The following is a 19,589-nucleotide window of genomic DNA, read 5'->3' on the forward strand; positions in this document are numbered from 1 at the left end:
TCCTACAACAGGGGTCTCCAACCTTGGTCCCTTTAAGACTTGTGGACTTCAACTCCCAGAGTTCCTCAGCCAGCTTTGCAAAGCAAAGAGGAACTCTGGGAGTTGAAGTCCACAAGTCTTAAAGGGACCAAGGTTGGAGACCCCTGTCCTACAACACCAGTAATTAAAATGCAGAATAAACAGGTTGCTGAAAAGTGTTTAATTTTAAAAATGTTCTTTTAATTTAAGAAAATAAACTATCTTTGATTCTTTCTAATCCATCCAAAAGAGATATAGGAAGCTAGACTACAGTAATTGCTGTTTTCAGCTAATGAAATCACAGCTTTTTATAAGATGAAGTTGTACAGATCAGGGGTCTCCAACCTTGGTCCCTTTAAGACTTGTGGACTTCAACTCCCAGAGTTCCTCAGCCAGCTTTGCTCTGGGAGTTGAAGTCCACAAGTCTTAAAGGGACCAAGGTTGGAGACCCCTGGTGCAGATGACCTTGAGTAATTGAAGTTGCAGTTGAAGCATCTGGAAGAGGATAGCAGTAGAGCAAAGAAGACCATAAATGGCCTTTCTACTTTAGACTTATCCTGTTTCTCACTTAACCTTGTGGTTTTTCTGTAGATCCCTCTACTTGTACAGCTGTGGACAAACGTCAGAGATTTGGAAACGTTCTTCAACAGTGTATTCTGCGTTGCCATCAAAGCGATTGCTGAAGCTAGCAGAACCCAGGCCAATTTCTGCAACTTATCTGAAACTAAGGTGAGGCCCTAACACTAGTGAGTTTTTCTAATTGGCGCAGGCCAGTGGGATTTTCAGTGTAGAATTCAGGCAAGAAACCCTTTGAAAAATAGATTGGTATTCTAATATAGAATCAGTTCAGCTCTCCAGATTCCTGAAGGCAAGTCTTGGTCAGTAACAGTTCCAGTCTTTAAAAAAATCTTTAAAAAATACAATATTTGACTTACGACCACAATAGAGCCCAACATTTCTGCAGCTAATCAAGAGAGTTGTTAAGTGAGCTTTGCACCGTTTTACATCTTTTTGCCACAGTTGTTATGCAAATCATTGCATTAAGTAAATCATGCAGTCATTAAGCAAATCTGACTTCACTCTTTGACTTTGCTTGTGGGAAGCCAGCTAGGAAAGTGATAAATGGGGATCACATGACCCTGGGACAGTGCAACTGTCATTAATACATGCCACTGCCAAGCAGCTGAATTTTGACAATGTGACCATGGGGATGCTGCAACTATTGTTAAGTGTGAAAAACGCTCATAACGTCACTTTTTTCAGTAAATGAATGGATGTAAGTCAGGGGTGTCAAACTCAAGGCCCGCGGGCTGGGCTGGCCCATGGGGCCACCCTGGAAACAGTGAAGGACTGGCCTGCGGTGCCTCTGCCAGTGAAAATGGAGCTTGGGGGTGTCGCACACAACTCTGTTTTCTCTGGCAGAGGGCAGCAGGAGGCCATTGTGGCCGAAAACAGAGCCTCAGCAAGTGACGTTGAGCGGGCCACACCTCCTGGCCACACATACCCCAGCTGTGCCCCCCCCAATCCTGATGCGGCCCTCAATGAAATTGAGTTTGATACCCCTAATGTAAGTTGAGGACTACTTGTATACTAATAATCTGTCTTACCTGGCTAGGATGATCACAAGCTAAGCAACAAGCTAGATCAAGACTGGGATGCCCTACATCTGACATCTGTTTAATGTGATTTTGTGAATTTTGCATTCTTTAAAACTGTTAATTGTGCAAATATTTATTGCTGCTACGTTCTGTACTGTCTTCATTTGTACGCATATTCTTTGACAGCTGGTCAAGATTATAAATAAAGCTAAGTTAAATATTTCATCAGGTGTTAGATATCTGCAGAATCTCCACATTTTCTCGCAGAATTGCATAATCATGCAGAATACTAATAATTTGCTTCTGAAAATAATATGTGGATGATTCCAGGTATATGTTTCCTTAATATGCAGAGTACAGCCAGTTTTCCATTTGGGGAAAGTCTAAATGGGAAGAAGCCGTGTAATAAACTGTAAAGGTTGTGCCTTGGTTATGTTTTTCCTATTACTACCTGTGTCTTGCGCTCTGAAATAAACACCAGGGCTTATTTTGGAGGGATGTCTTATTTTTTTCCCATGTATGGGAGGCCTACTTCTTCTGCTTGCAGGAGGCCATGCAGTGTGCCAATGCTGCTGCCATGGGGCAAGGGATGGAGCTGCCCCATACCAGTGGTGGGTTTCAAATTTTTTAACTACCAGTTCTGTGGGCATGGCATGGCTTGGTGGGAGTGGCTTGGGCGGGCGTGGCAGGGGAAGGATACTGTAAAATCTTCATTTCCTTCTGATCAGCTGGGACTTGGGAGGCAGAGAATAGATGGGGGCGGGACCAGTCAGAATTTTTACTACTGGTTCTCCAAACTACTCAAAATTTCCACTATCAGTTCTCCAGAACTGGTCATAACCTGCTGAAACCCACCTGTGCCCCATACGTCCTGCACTGACTTACCTCAGGGTCCCTGCAGCCAGGCCACCCATGGTGCCTTGCCTTGCGGCGGCGGCTCTGGCAGCCCTGTCCAGTAGAACACCATGTGGCCGCTGGCCCACTTCTGCTTGCTCGCAGCCACAATGGAGCAGGAGGCCGAGCAACATGCCAGTGCTGCGGCCACAAGGCAGCTGTCGGAGCGTGGATGGCCTGGCTGTGGGGCCCCTGAGGTAAGCCGGTGTGGGGCCCCTGAGGTAAGCCGGTGTGGGGCGCATGGGACAGCTCCACCCCCTCTCACCTCATGTTGGCAGCAGTGCAAGCAACCAGATGGAATGGGCAGGTGGCTGCACAGTAGGGCTTATTTTGGGGGTAGGGCTTATATTAGCCACATGCATAAAATATGCTAGGGCTTATTTTCGGGATAGATCTTGTTTTGGGGAAAACAGGGTATCTACCAGTATTGTTACTATCTATTTGTGAATGGATTTATGGATGGATGGTGATCATGGAAGAACCAAGGATGATTTTTCTGAAAATCTAAATTAACATGATTCAGGAGGAGAAAAAAATCAATTAGGTGACATGAGTGGATAGGTGAGAATGAAATTAAAGGAGAGAGAAAAAGTTACAAAGGACCCCAAAATTGAATGTGAATTGTGATTTTTTTGGATTGGGGGGATTTTTTGCTAACCTATTTAGCAAAAGGTTAAGCTGGTTGAATCCTAATTCTGTGGATATATTTGATAAATAAATGGATAAGAAGTGTTGCCGATTTGCTTATTTATCATGAAAGATTGACAGAACTAGTAAAAGCAGAACAGATTACTATTTGGGAGTGACAAGCGTAGATCTTGAGGGAAAAAAGCAGGAGAAAGGGAAAAAATGGTGAAAGAAATTAGAGTGAAGAGCACATCAAGAAAATGCAAGCCTTTTATAAAAATGAATTTAGGTATACATTAATTTCCAAATAGAATAAATGGAAAGTTAATGGGAAAAAAGAGATAGGAGCAATGAATGTTTATCACCTGCTTTGCCAGCTATATTTCTGCTGCCACACTGGATAATTGACTGTGAAACAGGTGAGGAATGATGATGTTACTTAGTTTCATACTGCATTGCACTGATGACGTTAGCTTGTTTGGGTAATGAAACTCTGAAAGAAAACAACCAAGCTGAGAGATCACTGAGGACTCCTCAGGTGATGGGTTTTCTAGGCATGGTGGCTCAGCTCTACTCTCAACTGGTTTGCAAATTTAAAGTCAGCTCCCATGAATCCATGTGAGGCAGCATACCTCTGTGAAGATAATATAAAAGAATGATTGCTGTAAAAAATAAGGATTACAGAAAGTAATTGTATGACATATGCAGAGAGAAAAAAGATAATTGCAAAGAATGTGGTCAAACAGAACCCAAGAAGATGAACAAGGCAATGAAAATACAGGTAGTCCTTGACTTATAACAGTTCATTTAGTGACTGTTCAAAGTTACAACAGCACTGAAAAAAGTGACTTATGACCATTTTTCACAGTTATGAGTATTGCAGCATCCCCATGGTCACATGATTTATATTTGGATGCCTGACAACTGACAATTGCAATGTCCTGGGGACATGTGATCACCTTGTGTGACCTTCTGACAAGCAAAGTCACTGGGGAAGCCAGATTTACTTAACAACCATGTTACTAATTTAACAACTGCAGTGATTCAGTTAACAAATGTGGCAAGGAAAGTTGTAAAATTGGGCAAAATTCACTTAACAAATTTCTCACTTAGCAACATAAATTTTGGGCTCAATTGTGGTCATACGTTGAGACTGTACATACCTGTACAGTCATTTTGAGAGAGAGAAAGAAAATGATGATTTGGGATGAAATTGAAGAGAAGGAATGTTTGAACGAGAGTTTCAGAGATATGCATTAGAATGATAGTGATATTTTGAAATGCAATATAAATAAATGTATTGTGAAAATACAATTAGACAATTAAATCTAACTAAAGATACCTGGTATTTTGGCACTTTTTAGCCACATTATAGCACAAGCATGTTCATGCAAACCGGATCTCTTAAAAATTAACATGCAAGCGAACATGTTCTTGGCCACATCAGGAAGGAAACTGTAGCCTCTGACATTGTTTCTGACTGTACATTCAATCACTGAAAACTGTAAATTATTATCAGACAAAATTTAACTTACCTGGAAGGTGGTCTCAAGTAACTACAGCATCTATGTGTCACATGTTTTAATTTGAAATACTCGAGAATGAGATCAATAAGAAACAATCCCAACAAAGAAAATTTTACATGCTGAAGAGAAGAAAGTATGTTCACGTTAATAGAGGCATTCGATTAGATTTGTACATACAATCTTGGAAAACATTGTGAATTTGAATATACAATTTGGATGTGGTTTAGTACAGTGTATAAAATAAATTTGAATAAATGTGAAAATAAATTTGATTTAGATCCATTCCAACAATTATTGAAAAGAATTATGTATGGTTTCTGATACACCACTGGCTGGATCATACATATTCAGTAATGCTAAACATTGCTAAGTATTAAAAAGCAAGCTTTTTCTCATATTTCTTTTTGAAACTTTCATCCACCATGACTAGTCCCATCTTGGATACGAAAATTTTGCAGCCAGTAGAGATGGCATGTTGGCAGTATTGTATTCTGCAGACTTGCTCAATCGTCATGCTCGTACCAGTATGGAATTATAGTAGGTGAAAGGGGACAGTAAAGGAAGATAAGTTCTAATGTAGGCATGTCTAATCCCCTGACAGATAGTAATGGGCCCTACAATTTCATTTAACATTATGGGACTTTTAGTAATATTTATATATATGAACTACATTATGTATTTTATATGCGGCCCAAAACAATTCCTGTTCACTCAGTGCAGCTCAGTCTACCCATGTTTTAATGTATATCCAATAGAAAAGTCTGGGAGTGAAACTTACTGAAACTTCCATGTGATAAGTGAACTTGGTCCCGGGATGAGGGAAGAGGCAGTTCTCTCCATTGGGAAATGGACTGCCCATGGGTTGCAAAAGACAGCAAGAGCTTTCTGACCAAAGTTGGATTATCCCACTTCAAAGAAAGTCATACTTACCCCATCTATAGAAACAATGGATAGTAGAAGCACATAAATCAAATCTGAGACCTCTTTACAACAACAATGGCTTGTTGTTGTTGTTAGTTGCGAAGTCGTGTCCGACCCATTGCGAAACAAAAATTGCAGTTGCCCTTCTGTTCATTTACAGGCCACGAATTTCCCCTGTGTGGCCTATCAGCTCCTCGGCACTTTGTTGCAAAGCTTCCACCCGGATTTTGACCCTTGCTCAAGCGAGAAGTATCCATCCAAACTTTAAATTTCCAGAACAGGTAATTATGAAATAAAGCCTACAAGAGTCTCCTATGCTTTCTTCAGATATGAGAGGCACTTGAATTAAATTTTGCAGGAATTGTTACTCCTCTCATTAAGTTTGCAAAACTAACCATCTGAGACTTGCTTTTCAAGAAAGTATGTGAATTGTCCGAAGCTCAAGAACCACAGGTTCCAAATCTTTATGAATGTACCATCTTCTGTGGTGCCTTTAAGAAAAACAGCTTGATCCAGCATACAGGTATAGCTTAGCCAAATTGATTTTTTTCGTGTCTTCTTTTCTGAAGACATTGAGGGGTTTTTTCCCCAAATCTCTGCCATCCCAAATCTCTGTCATCCAAAGCAACAATGAGGTAATTTTTTCCCCCAAAGATGAGCAGATGCTGGGTTCAATGCCAGTTATGCTTCCACAATGCAGTGGATGGTTTATTTGTTTTTTTTTCTTTTGGGGAGGGTTGGTGGATGAACTTCCTCTGTTAATACTTTCCTTGCATTTCTCTTTGGGGTTTTTTGGTTGCTTGTTTCTTTCCATTAACATTTCATTCATTTCAAACTTTATGTAATTTTTTTGTCAAGAACTACAGTAGTTTGGTACTATATAGTGACAGAATTTTTGCTGTCCATCCACAGATCTAGATTATCTTTCCTCAATGAAGTGACAATGCCATTGAGGTCTGATCATTTCTTTAATTTAGTCATTTAGTGACTGAATGACTAAATTTACTTTAGACTTCATTAAAAGATATTCATGCAACAAGGGTCTTTGCTTTCTCTTTGATCAAATTCACCACTTTCCAAGACCTTTAATTTTGGATCAGACCTTTGACTTTCAACTTTACCCAATCTGCTTTAAGGATTAGTTCACTTTCAAAAGAATCAAATGGTGGTTATTCTGAAGGGCTGCTTCGTGAATCTTCCTGCAGTTAAAAACAGAGATGATAAAAGAAGCTTGATAGTTGTCTGAATTAAGCATAACATTTTGCAGTGTGAGAGTTCATGTAATATTTTTTAGGAGAGGTCTCATGTTTTGATCAATAAATATCTGAAGGCAGAAAATTCCTAAGCATTCAGGAAGATCTTCATTTTTAGGAATATGGATGGTATTATTGAATTACTGAAAAACTGCCGAATCCTTTTTCCAGCCAGACAACATGAACAAAGTCAGCAACAAGCAACTATCGATGAAATAGATGGCTTAGAGAAAAATAATCAGAGGCTGTAGAACCCCATCTTCCTGCATTGATGCTTTTATTAAAACTGAGAGAACTACCTATTTATGTTAGTATGTGAGAGCAGGGGGGGGGTTTGTTATCTGGAATGAAGGAGCACAATAATTACCTTTTTCAACCTGCTTATAAATTAGTAAAGTTTCTTTCAGAGAATCAGAAAGATAATGTGCTTTCTGTTTCTGTCAGAAGGATCCATTATGAGTATTAAATCATAGAACCATAAAATCATAGAATTGGAAGAGGCCTTGGAGTTCTTCCAATTCAACCCCTGCCCTGGTCAGGAATCAATACTTTCTTCACAACATTAATGTTTACAGAAGTAATTATTAATTGATCAAAAAAGTTAATACAGTCTGGGCAGTTATAAGGGAATGTTAAGTTCTAAAGAGTGTTTTATAGTTAGAATGTTATTTAAATCATCAGTGGAAACAGTATTGGAGGGCACAGGTACAAATGTAATCTTCAAAGTGAACCATGCATAATAAGCTTTTTTTAAAAAAAAGCCATCACTCCGTAAGAATCAATCATTTTCACTTGAGAGAGTAGAGTTTGGTGTATCATCTCATTGCTGAGATAACACTTGAAATCTATTCACAAAATTCAGAGATTCTGAAATTAGATCCTCGGTAGAAGCCTTTGAGGAGATTATTTTCAATTGTTTTGCTGCCACTGTTGGTTTCAAGAGTCTAGGGCAGATTCTGTGTCTTCTTTTCCTGACCACAGCAACAGGAATATTATATTGCAGGTCAGAAAATTACATTCATAAAAGTAATTAAAATAATAAAATGATAAAAGAAGCAGTCAGAAAGAGGAAAATGTAAGAAAAAACAGCTGAAAAAAAGAATTACATAGTAGTCCTTGACTTACAATCATTCGTTTAGTGACTGCTTGAAATTTCAACAGCACTGGAAAAAGTGACTTATGATTGTTTTTCTCACTTACGACAGTTGCAGTGTGCCCGTTATCATATTAGCAAACTTTAAACGCTTGGCAACTGGCATGTATTTATGATGGTTGCAGTATCCCAGGGTCATATGATCACCTTTTGTAACTTTCCGACAAGCAAATACCAGAATAACTAGACATAAGAACAGTTTTTTCCCAAACGCCATCACTCTGCTATACAAATAATTCCCTCAACACTCAATTACTAAATCTGCACTACTATTAATCTTCTCATCGTTCCCATCACCCATCTCCTTCCACTTACGACTGTAAGACTGTAACTTTGTTGCTTATATCCTTACGATTTATATTGATATTTATTGTTTCCTGATTATTAATTTGTACCCTATGACTATCATTAAATGTTGTACCTTATAATTCTTGATGAATGTATCTTTTCTTTTATGTACACTGAGAGCTTATGCACCAAGACAAATTCCTTGTGTGTCCAATCACACTTGGCCAATAAAAAATTCTATTCTATTCAAAGCCAATGGGGAAGTTCGATTCACTTAACAACTGTATTACTAACTCAACAACTACAGTGATTTAGTTAATAACTCTGGCATGAAAGGTCGTAAAAGGAAGCAAAATGCACTTAACAACTGTCTTGCTTAGAAATGGAAATTTTGGATTGAATTGCGGTTGTAACTCAAAAAGTACCCGTATAGAGCTTATTAAAGGAGTTGCTATTGCAACATCGTGTTGTTGCTTTTTTAAAAAAAACGTGGTCTATTCATATCACTTTTATATAGATCTTGGGAGGAAGAAGAGATGAAGCACATATCCTTTCAAAGCAATACATGGAAGCTACCATTTATGTTGCTAGGATTTGTCTGTGTATACAACAGAGATTATTCAAAATGCAGTAGATGTATGAATATATCCAATATTCAGTTGTGGACTTCCTGTGTAACTTTTTCTTCTGTGTATTATAATGTGATTATGAATTACATTAGATTTTACCAGCATAGGCAGAAAATCTAGTTTAAAATATTAATGCTTCAATTCTTTATAAGTGTCTAAGAGCAGCTTATTCTTTCAGTATTTGGACGTTTGAAAAATTGTTCCAAGAAAATAGAAACAGCACATTCTTAACCATGGTATTCTCTACTCTGTAGATCGGGGGGTAGTCAACCTTTTTATACCTACCGCCCACTTTTGTATCTCTGTTAGTAGTAAAATTTTCTAACTGCCCACCGGTTTCACAGTAATGCGCCGTGTATTGTCTGCGCATGCCTCTCGCATATCATGGATTGGGTTTGGGGGGGGCGCCGGCTACCAGCTCTGCTTGTCTATTACAGCTGGGTGGTGTGGAGAGAGATGCGCGAGCTATTCTGGGATGAGGCTCTTTTGTTTGCGGTCGCACTATAGCGCCATTTAGTTTCACTTACGTAACGTGAACTAAACTTATGCACGGGCGATACAAATAGTATATTTTCAGAAATTGAAATTGTCACGGGGAATTTTATGAAAACCTAATGAAAATGTTTTTAAATAATGCTATGAAAACTTTTTTAAAAGTCAATTAAATTAAAAAAAAGGAAAGTGCTTCAGTATCAGACAAAACCCCTACCGCCCACCATGAAAGCTGGAACGCCCACTAGTGGGCGGTAGGGACCAGGTTGACTACCACTGGTGTAGATGATTCAAAAGTAAGAAACATCGCCAAATCCATCTCTAATATAGAAATGCAGAGGGAGGGAAGAAAGGAAGGGGGAAAAAAATAGAAAACAGTGAGGTAGATAGCATCTGCCACATTTTTTGTTTCCTGATTTCCATTCACAAAAGGTTTGATCTGTTGACCTGCTGTATTTATTTATTTATTTTATTTATTTATTTATTTATTTATTTATTTTGTCACAACAATATATGTAGGTATCATACAAAAAGATTATATAGCATATAAACACATATATGAGTAAATATTAGGAGGTATAAGCATATATATATATAGGAAGAAGAAAAGAAAAACAATAGGACAGGAACGGTAGGCACGTTTGTGTGCTTATGCACGCCCCTTATGGTCCTCTTAGGAATGGGGTGAGGTCAATAGTAGAAAGTTTTTGGTTAAAGCTTTTAGGATTATGGGAAGAGACCACAGAGTCAGGTAAAGTATTCCAAGCACTGATGATTCTGTTACAGAAGTCATATTTTCTGCAATCTAGATTAAAGCGGTTGACATTAAGTTTAAATCTATTAGTTGCTCTAGTATTATTGCAATTAAAGCTGAAGTAGTCTTTAACAGGAAGGACATTACAATAGATGATTCTGTGAGTTAAACTTAGGTCTTGTCGAAGGCGACGGAGTTCCAAGTTTTCTAAGCCTAGGATTTCAAGTCTGGTGGGATAAGGTATTTTGTTGTTTTCAGAGGAATGGAGAACTCTTCTCGTAAAATATTTCTGGACACGTTCAATTGTATTGATGTAAGAGATGTGATGAGGGTTCCAAACAGGCGAGCTGTATTCTAGAATTGGTCTAGCAAATGTTTTGTATGCTCTGGTTAGTAGTGTAGTGTTTTTGGAAAAGAAGCTACAAGATTAGGTTTACAACTCTTAGAGCTTTTTTGCTATGTAGTTGCAGTGGGCTTTGGCACTTAGATCATTTGACATGAAAACTCCAAGGTCTTTAACGGGATGGGGGTAAGGTAATGTCCATCTAGTATGTACTTAGTGTTTGGGTTCTTTTTTCCTATATGTAAGACTGAGCATTTGCTGGTTGAAATTTGAGCTGCCAATTTTAGACCAAGCAGTTAGATGATCAAGGTCATTTTGAATGATAGAAGTATTGTCTGTGGTGTTAAATAGTTTGACATCGTCAGCAAAGAGAACACAATTACTTGAGATATGGTCACAAAGATCATTAATGTATAGTATAAAGAGTGTTGGTCCAAGGACGCTGCCTTGAAGAACACCACTCTTGACAGGAACAGGATTTGATAAAGCATTGCCAATTTTGACCACTTGTTGTCTGTTAGACAGAAAAGCGGATATCCATTTGTGAAGGGGTCCTGAGATGCCATAGGATGTTAGTTTTAGGAGAAGTTTATCGTGTACTACTGAGTCAAAAGCTTTGCAGAAGTCTATGTAGATTGCATCTATTGATTTGCCTTGATCAAGAATTTGCCTTGATCAAGAATATCTTCTTCTTTCCTCCCTAGTGAATTTATTGTACCCGTGAACACTAACAATTTTTCCACACACCCACACATACACAAAATAGTAGCCATAAAAAAAAGAAAGGAAAATCCATAATCAGCATATTTATTAAGCCAACTGAAGTTTTATAGAACATTGTTTCAATTGATCGTTAAATATGAAGAAGCTTACAAGCTGTGCTGATAATTTCTGTGCCCAGCCTCATCTCTTTTTCTTGCTGCTAATGTTTCTGTTTCCAAATTTGAGCTGGTGTATGAAAAGAGAATTGCATTCTTGAAACTTTGCCCTTCCCATCTACCTCACCGCCTTTATGTTTCAAAATTGTGTATTCCTTCCCCTTTACTGCATTAACACTCACAATGACGTGTTGTTGTGTTGAATGTTATATGGAGCTTCCTTTTTAAGTCTGTTTTCAGCTGATTGCTCACCAGTAATGCTTCAGCGTCAGACAAAATTATATGACCTGTCTTGCACAGAATGTTCATAAAACTTTTTGTTCACTGACTCATTGCCTATTCTGTAATATAATGACTAGCATCCTGTCAGTTGGACTATTAGGTAATGTTTATTGCAACTTGCTTGATATTGCTTTAGCTAGAGATGGATTTTTATTTATGAACACTCATGTTAAAAAAAAAATCAATGGATTATCAAACTTCCATCCTTTCTGTTGCAAGCATGCTGAGATCACACCCTCTGTTGTGTCTGCGCCCCCCCGAGCCAGGCCCCCTGCCAGAAAGTGACTTGGAAAGTGAAGGGGAAGGGCCATCAGGACTTACCTCGGGAGCACCGGCTTCCCTGGCTCAGCTCCAGGAGCCAGAGGCAGGCCAGATGGAGGAGATAACGAGGCCTCTGTCCCCTGACTCTTTCCCCCCTCAGTCCACACCTCCAGATCTGGCTGATGGCAATCAGGCCTGGCTGGACCCTAGGTTTCGTAGGCAGGAGAGGCGGGAACAACAGAAGCAGGAGTGGGGCAGGCCTAGGAAGTGCTGAGTCATGGAGCCACACCTCACAGGATATAAAACCAGCGAGGGCTGCTATGCCTCTTCGTAGCAGGCAAATCAACTGCTTAACTAGAGCTGAAGTACTGTTCGTTCCTGGGTGACTCATCGGCATCAAGGGTGATAACAGAGTCACCTGGCAGACACTCGCTAGTTTGCTGCCAGAACTGATAGTGCCGGCTAATTAAGCCATCGCTCGGACGGAGGTGAGGGGAGACAGAACACCCTCCCTTTTTGCCCCAGTATGAGACAACCTGCTAACCATTTGTTGTGAGGCTGTCCTCACAACTAAGTTTCCATTTCAGTGCCAGGATCAAAGCTGGATCAGCATGATCTAGTGGTCAATTTTTTTTTTACCTTGTGGAAAATTCAATAAAACTTCCTATGCCGTTATTCTGGTTTGCAAGGAAGAAGGAGGATCTTCAGGGATGTCAGCAAAATACAACCCCATTTAGCCAGCTACAAGATCACCCCTGTTCATGGCAAGTTCTGCTTGGGTTACCAGAGAGACCAGAACCTTCCGGTCAACCAACATTTTTTTTCTTGTAAGACTCTGGTAGGAAGAGTGACCTTATAGAAGATATGAGGATGGAGTTCCCCAAAATTATTGTCTTCTTTTTCTCCATTAAATTTCCGCACTTGCTGGAGAGGAGAAAAATCTAAGGAATCCTTTGTGCTCCCTACTGCCTTTCCTTGCACCTGTATTTCCCACAAAGGAGCCTCCAACCACTTAAATTTCCCCATCCCACACTCCCACCACACAGACATACACATTTGCTGCTTTGTCCTGGAGGTGTGGCAAGAAAGATGCTCTGGATCAGGGGTCTCCAACCTTGGCAACTTTAAGCCTGGCGGACTTCAACTCCCAGAATCCCCCAGCCAGCTTTGCTGGCTGGGGAATTCTGGGAGTTGAAGTCCGCCAGGCTTAAAGTTGCCAAGGTTGGAGACCCCTGCTCTGGACGGATGGTTTCTTTGAACTGGGTGTCAGAAATGACAGGAAAGCACATTTCTGGGCCTTTTGCTTTTTCTTGGGAAAGAAAGGACATAATGAGAAAAAGGGAGCTGAGAAGAACCATTTTCTGTTGTGTTGGGAGTTGGCAATATCTGATGCACCAAGGGCGTGAAAGCCACACAACATGGGTTTTGTAATACCAATGGCATGGACTTCGGAGTATAAAAATTAGGATGTCGAGGCATGAGCTTAGAATCAGATTTGGTCTTTAGTGGCAAAGGCAGCTCTTTTTATTCCCATCCATGGCATTGAAGAAAGAAGCTATTGCTCATAGGCCTACCAACTTTGACCTATTGCTAACGCTGGGGAAAATGCCTCTCCCTTCCTCTTGAGGATATGCACAGTGGTGGGTTTCAACATTTTTTACTACCGGTTCTGTGCGTGTGGCTTGGTGGGCGTGGCATGGCTTGGTGGGCGTGGCAGAGGAAGGATACTGTAAAATCTCCATTCTAACCTCACTCCAAGGAAACGATACTGTAAAATCTCCATTCCCTCCCCAATCCAGGGGAAGGTTACTGCAAAATCCCCATTTCCTCCCAATCAGCTGGGACTTGGGAGGCAGAAAATAGATGGGGATGAGGCCAGTCAGAATTTTTACTACCCGTTCTCCGAACTACTCAAAATTTCTGCTATCGGTTCTCCAGAACTGGTCAGAACCAGCTGAAACTTAAAATCTCTGGATATTCAGCACTTTAGATTCTACACTGCAGAAGCAATAATATTGCAGCTAAATGGTTATGGTTTTTGTAGACTACACGTTCTTCAATCTAGCTTTTACTATGTCCAGAAGGCATTGGGCAAGAGCGCCAAATCCCTCTAGTGGAAAATGGAATCCTTTCATTGGCTGCAGAGCTTCTTGATAATGAGAGCTATGCTAATGAATAAACATTAAAGGTGGGGTTGATTTTCCTTCTGTATGGAAGCAAAGGAAGGGACAACCATGTAAATCCTATATGACAGAGGGAAGAAGCACAATATCCTGAAAACCCAACATCAAATGAGCATTTTGCTGAGAAATTAATATACATCTCTAGAAATATCCAGGGTATCTTTAATTTTTTTTTTAACTTTAGGAACCTTGATGGTCATATGCTTGAATTATTATTGGTAGACTGTACTGTAAATTACTTTGGAAGCCAGTTTTGTTTTTGATATGTACTTCATAAAAGCCTAGTCAAGTGTAGTAATCCTTTCATGAAAATTGCCAAGCAGAGAAGTCCTTAAAATACCATAAGTGCTAGAAGGTTTATAAATAATTAGAAAGCTGCAGGTTGCAAGAAATCAATTTTAAAGTTGGCTACCATTGTTATATGTAACCATTTGTTTCAAAGACAAGAAATAAGAGGTTCAGGATAAGAAGTATTGTTGACAGAGTAGGTTTGCAGGCCATTGATTGGAAATAAGTACCCAGAAGATGTGACACAGACAAAACTTAAAATCTGACCTTCAAAGCTTTTCCTTTAAGAGAGAAGATGACAAATTACTAAAGAGTGTTTTAAGCACAAACTCCCAGGGATCCTCCCATACCCAGGATGGATGAAATACCAGATGAAATCGATTTGTAGGCCAAAGGTTTTTTTATCCTTGATCTACACCAGTGGTCACCAACGGGTGGTTCATAGACCACTGGTGGTCCACGAGAAAATTTTGGTGGTCCACAGAAAAATTATTTGCATTTTTAATATTGCACTAAATCAGGGGTCCTCAAACTACGGCCCCTGGGACAAATACATGCAATGAACGTTTGTGTTGCTGCAGAGAATCTCCCACTTCGAGGTCTTTTTGTGTGGGTCAGAAGGGGGGGGCATAAATTCTGACTTGGGGTCTGCTTCAACCTCCTGGTACGGGGCTTTGGGTGAAGGCTGGAGGGAAGTGCCGCTGGTGGCAAAGAGCTGGAGGGCCTTGTTCCAGTGGGACTGCATCATGCCCTGGAACTGGCTGACCATCTCAGCCTGCTGAGCCTCCAGGCATCGGTATCTGGCCTGGAACTCCCATAGGTCTTCCCTCTGCTTGTAAAGCCTATGCTCGTAGTCCTCAGTGAGCTGCTTCTGCTGAGCCTCCTTCCCGGTCAGATCCAATTTGAACTGAGCTGTTTTACCAACTCTTTCCTGTGGTGGCTGCTTAGCTCCAACAACTGCTTCCTGTTGGGGCCCTAAGGAGCCCAGGCAGGGAGGCAAGGACTTGGCCACGCCCATCCAGTCAGATGACCACCTAGCCATGCCCATCCAGCAGTCATTAGGCAGATCATATTAGTGGTCTGCAGGATTTAAAATTATGAATTTAATAATCCCTGAGGTTTGAAAAGTCAGTGACCCTGGTCTACACTACCTTTGCTGAGCCTTTTTACTCCTGATTCACAATGAAGAACCTGTTGTTTCAGCAAGCTGAGAAAATCTTTCATACTACCTCAGCCTTCTACCTTTGGCTATGTTATTGTGTAGTTTGCATTTTAAAAAGGGATTTTTCAAATCTTCTATCATGGTAGATGACATAGTTTGTATTGCAAAATTTGTTGGCTCCCTTTTGAGAAGACAATGTAATTTTCATTGTTCAAAAAACGTCTTTTTGATTTTTAATATGTTGCAAAGCAAATCTCTAACCAAATATATCAGTTGAAGCCACAATTGCTCAAAAGTGAGATTATTAAATTGAATATGGAAAGAGCAAGTTTAACTCTAACGCTCTGAGATGAAATGATTGTGAATAAGGGATGAAGAGGTTAGAAAGATTTTGACCTAAATAGCTTCTGCTATTATGATGAATCTATCCTTGTCCTGTATTTTTTCATCATCCTTGATTCTTCGACTTTTCCTAGGAAAGGATTGTGATTTTTTTTTCTTCTGGAAAGAAACTTAAATTAGAAAAATGACTGAGGAAAAGACTTGATGAACCGCAGGAGAAGGTTGAAGAAGAAATGGAAGGATTAAGAACCTCTACTGGGATGCTGGAACTAGAGAAGAGAATATTGGGGGGGGGGAATATGAGATTACTGGAGCATTTCACAACTTTCTATGGAGATCGCTAAGAAAATTTGGAGCAGTAGGGACAGTTACAATTGTAATTTGCTTTTCTGCCCAAATCACATAATTGTAAATTGCAAAACTGATCATAACGCTGGGAGAGAGAAGAAAACTGAAGGCAATTTTTGCCCCAGAACTCTGACACAATTATCACTCTGGGAAATACATTTATATCAAATATGTAGATGCATTTGCCTATGATCTTCTGGTTTTGGGCTGGAAGTTAGCATTATGTGTTTTCCAGATGGGCCGTGTCTCAGATGAGCAGCCCTGGAAGTAAAATAGAAATTTGCTGCTCTGTAAATTTCCATTTTCAGAGTTGGGGCAATGAAACAGAACTGTACAGTTTTGACATCTGGGTTTCAAAGTCTAGGTTCCTGAGGATGGACTTACCTGCACTCTCATATGAGCATGAGAGTTTGTTTGTTTATTTGTTTGTTTATTTTTATTTATTTATTTGTCAAATACATATAAGATAACAGATATGTATAAACATGATTATGAATACAGGATAAGGATATGAATAAATAGGTACAGTAGGATCGGGACAGTAGGCACATTTGTGTGCTTAGGCATGCCCCTTACAGACCTCTTAGGAATGGGGTGAGGTCTACAGTAGACAGTCTAAGGTTAAAGTTTTGGGGGTTTGGGGAAGTAACCACAGAGTCAGGTAGTGCATTCCAGGCATTGACCACTCTGTTGCTGAAGTCGTAGTTTCTGCAATCAAGTTTGGAGTGGTTTACCTTAAGTTTGTATCTATTGTATACTCGTGTATTATTGCGGTTGAAGCTGAAGTAGTCCTTGACATAATTTTGTGTACTACAAAATAGATAATTTTGTACTACAAAATTTTGTGTACTACAATTTTGTAGTTTTGTAGTTGTGTACTACAATTTTGTAATTTTGTGTACTACAAAATTATCTCCTCATGTACTCAAGAGGAAATGCTATCTCTGATAAGAATACATTGCCATATGCCTTGCCAAAATTTTCTAGTCTATCATCACTATTGGCGCGACTTTTCTCTATACAGGTCCTTTCTGGTCTACTGTGTATAGATTAAAGATGCATCAGCTTGAGTTGAGACTAAATAAGAAGTATATATCCAGCCTGCTCTTTCCTTTTCCAAAGGATCCTTGGGAAATATTACTGCGGGAGAAAGAAATGTGTTTTTATTGGCATTTGACCATATTTCTTTTGGTTGGTTGGTTGGTTGGTTGGTTGGTTAATCAAATTTGCTTTATTGTTGGTTTATTTCTCCTATCTAGTCTGAAAGAGAGATTTCAAAGGCTGCAAGAAGAGCTGAGGCTACTCCAAGATTACAGCAACTTGCCCAGCCAGTAGTTAGGAAACAAATACAGTTCTATGAAAATACAAGCATGGAGGCCCCAATCCGCCAAGTAATTTATTTTTTTAACTTTGATACTTCTGTGTTGATATAAAAGATAAGATTGCAAGGTAGGATCAAGCAGTTATCCAGCTGGAAAGAACCATTATGTGTTGTAAATGTTGTACCTTGATGAACGTATCTTTTCTTTTATGTACACTGAGAGCATATGCACCAAGACAAGTTCCTTGTGTGTCCAATCACACTTGGCCAATAAAATTCTATTCTATTCTATTATGTAAATAGGTCCCAACAACTTCCCAAGCCATCAAAAGACTTGCTAGTATTTGTTGAAAGGAAGTACTATTTAAAGATCAGAGCATAGATTTGATCTGATCGTATGTATCATTTATAAAAGGCTTATTCTTGTTTGCAATAAAATATTCTAATTTAGCTGATTTGTGCCTGGGAATCTTCAATCAAGTCAATCTAAGGGCTGCATAAAGGGCCAAAAATCTATAAAGAGCTATGATTTACTGCTGAGCTCAAGTGTGAAGCTTGACACCTTTAATATTGAAGTTAACCAGGGATGAATGTTTATCATTTTATGCATAGGATAAATTTGTTAAAAACCTCAGCATAAAACACCTCAATATAATACCCCAAATTTCCAGCCATCCTATGTCTGACCACACGCTCTGTCCTTTCCCACTTCTCACTGGCTACTGTCACCATAGAAGGTAAAAAGTAGCTACCTATACACAATCAGATCCTCCTCCTTCTATGTCCAGTTCAGTGTCAATGTCAATGCCTTCCTATTCAGATCCCCTGAGTGGTGTTTCTCATGCTACTGGCACCCTCCCCTGATTACTGCTGCTTCTGTAAATGCTCAATAAGCAGCATCCAAGCGAATAACTTTTATAAGTGGGACCCTATACCATTTGTCTGAAATTATATTGTAGGAGATGGCCAGGCTGAGCCCGAGGGAAGAGTCAAAGTCAGATGTGTCATAAGTCACAAGTCACTGCACACTGCAAGAGATCTAAGTCCAGCTCACCTTGAATTCCTATTTATCCTTATCCCGCAAATTTCCCTTAACTGTTAGTAGTTCAAATTTTTGTAGAGAACTTAAGCTTGCAATACATCTTTATACTCATTTGAACTGCCTGAATCTCTTGATTTCCCCGGTGTTTGACAGATCTCCTGCTTGAGCAGGGGGTTGGGCTAGAAGATCTCCAAGGTTCCTTTCCAACTCTGTTATTCTGTTATTCTCCTGCCATGCCCATAAGATGGATCACCACCAAGGTCTTCCACCCTGTTACCTAGACAGTCTTGACTTAATTCCTTCCACTGAGGAATGTGACTTAAGGAGATCATCCATTTCTCTTTGGAGAGTCAGCAGATCTTTCCGAAGTGATCTTATTGATCTCAGGGGTTGACAGAATCCTATATTCAGCTATTATTGGGACCTGTCACACTCATTCTGCTACCTTCAGAATCCTGCCAGAAGGTTTGTCTATAGCTTTGCCTCTACTTTGATTTCAGAGATTATTGAGGAAGAGGAGAGTCCATAGCTCCTAATCCTTTGGGGATGGATTTATCTTGTATCTTAGCTTTTTCAGAAATGTTCTGGAATAAATCTCATGTTCAAAAATCAGCACTTCTGTTCTTCTACAGATACCCCTGACTGCTCTGCAAGCAGTCCCAAGTCCAAGGCTACTTGAACTAGCTAGACCAAAAGTAATCCCTTGTGAGAGTGCCATGGATCGTTCCCCTGAGTGGCCTGTGTCAGCAGCAGCCAAGCAGGCAGTAGCGTCTCCTCGACTCACGGAACTCTCTCACTCTCCCAACAGGTAGGGTTTCCCAGATGATCTGATGGTTGTGTTGAAGGTCTCATCAACTCTCCAATTGAGGGAAAGGATCTTGGCCTGTAGATAACTTTTGAAGGCTCTGAGTAGTAGTGGGTTTCAATTTAGTTTGCTACTGATTCACTTGTGCGTGCGCACTTGCTCACATGATGCTTCTGCGCAT

At 39.8% G+C, this 19,589-nt stretch overlaps 1 protein-coding gene across 3 annotated transcripts in view; it reads left to right on the plus strand.

Annotated features, from left to right (window-relative positions):
- The window catches only part of SPMAP2L (sperm microtubule associated protein 2 like), a 76,048-nt gene that overhangs the window by 16,704 nt on the left and 39,755 nt on the right, over window positions 1-19,589 (plus strand). For all 3 annotated transcript variants that reach the window (XM_058174247.1, XM_058174245.1, XM_058174246.1), the window contains 4 exons: window positions 610-747; window positions 5,745-5,865; window positions 17,500-17,631; window positions 19,236-19,411. In XM_058174247.1, coding sequence (XP_058030230.1) covers window positions 610-747; window positions 5,745-5,865; window positions 17,500-17,631; window positions 19,236-19,411 — 567 coding nt within the window. The remainder of the gene's footprint in view (window positions 1-609; window positions 748-5,744; window positions 5,866-17,499; window positions 17,632-19,235; window positions 19,412-19,589) is intronic.

Source organism: Ahaetulla prasina, chromosome 2, assembly GCF_028640845.1.
Source record: "Ahaetulla prasina isolate Xishuangbanna chromosome 2, ASM2864084v1, whole genome shotgun sequence".
NCBI classification, from domain to species: Eukaryota; Metazoa; Chordata; class Lepidosauria; order Squamata; family Colubridae; genus Ahaetulla; species Ahaetulla prasina.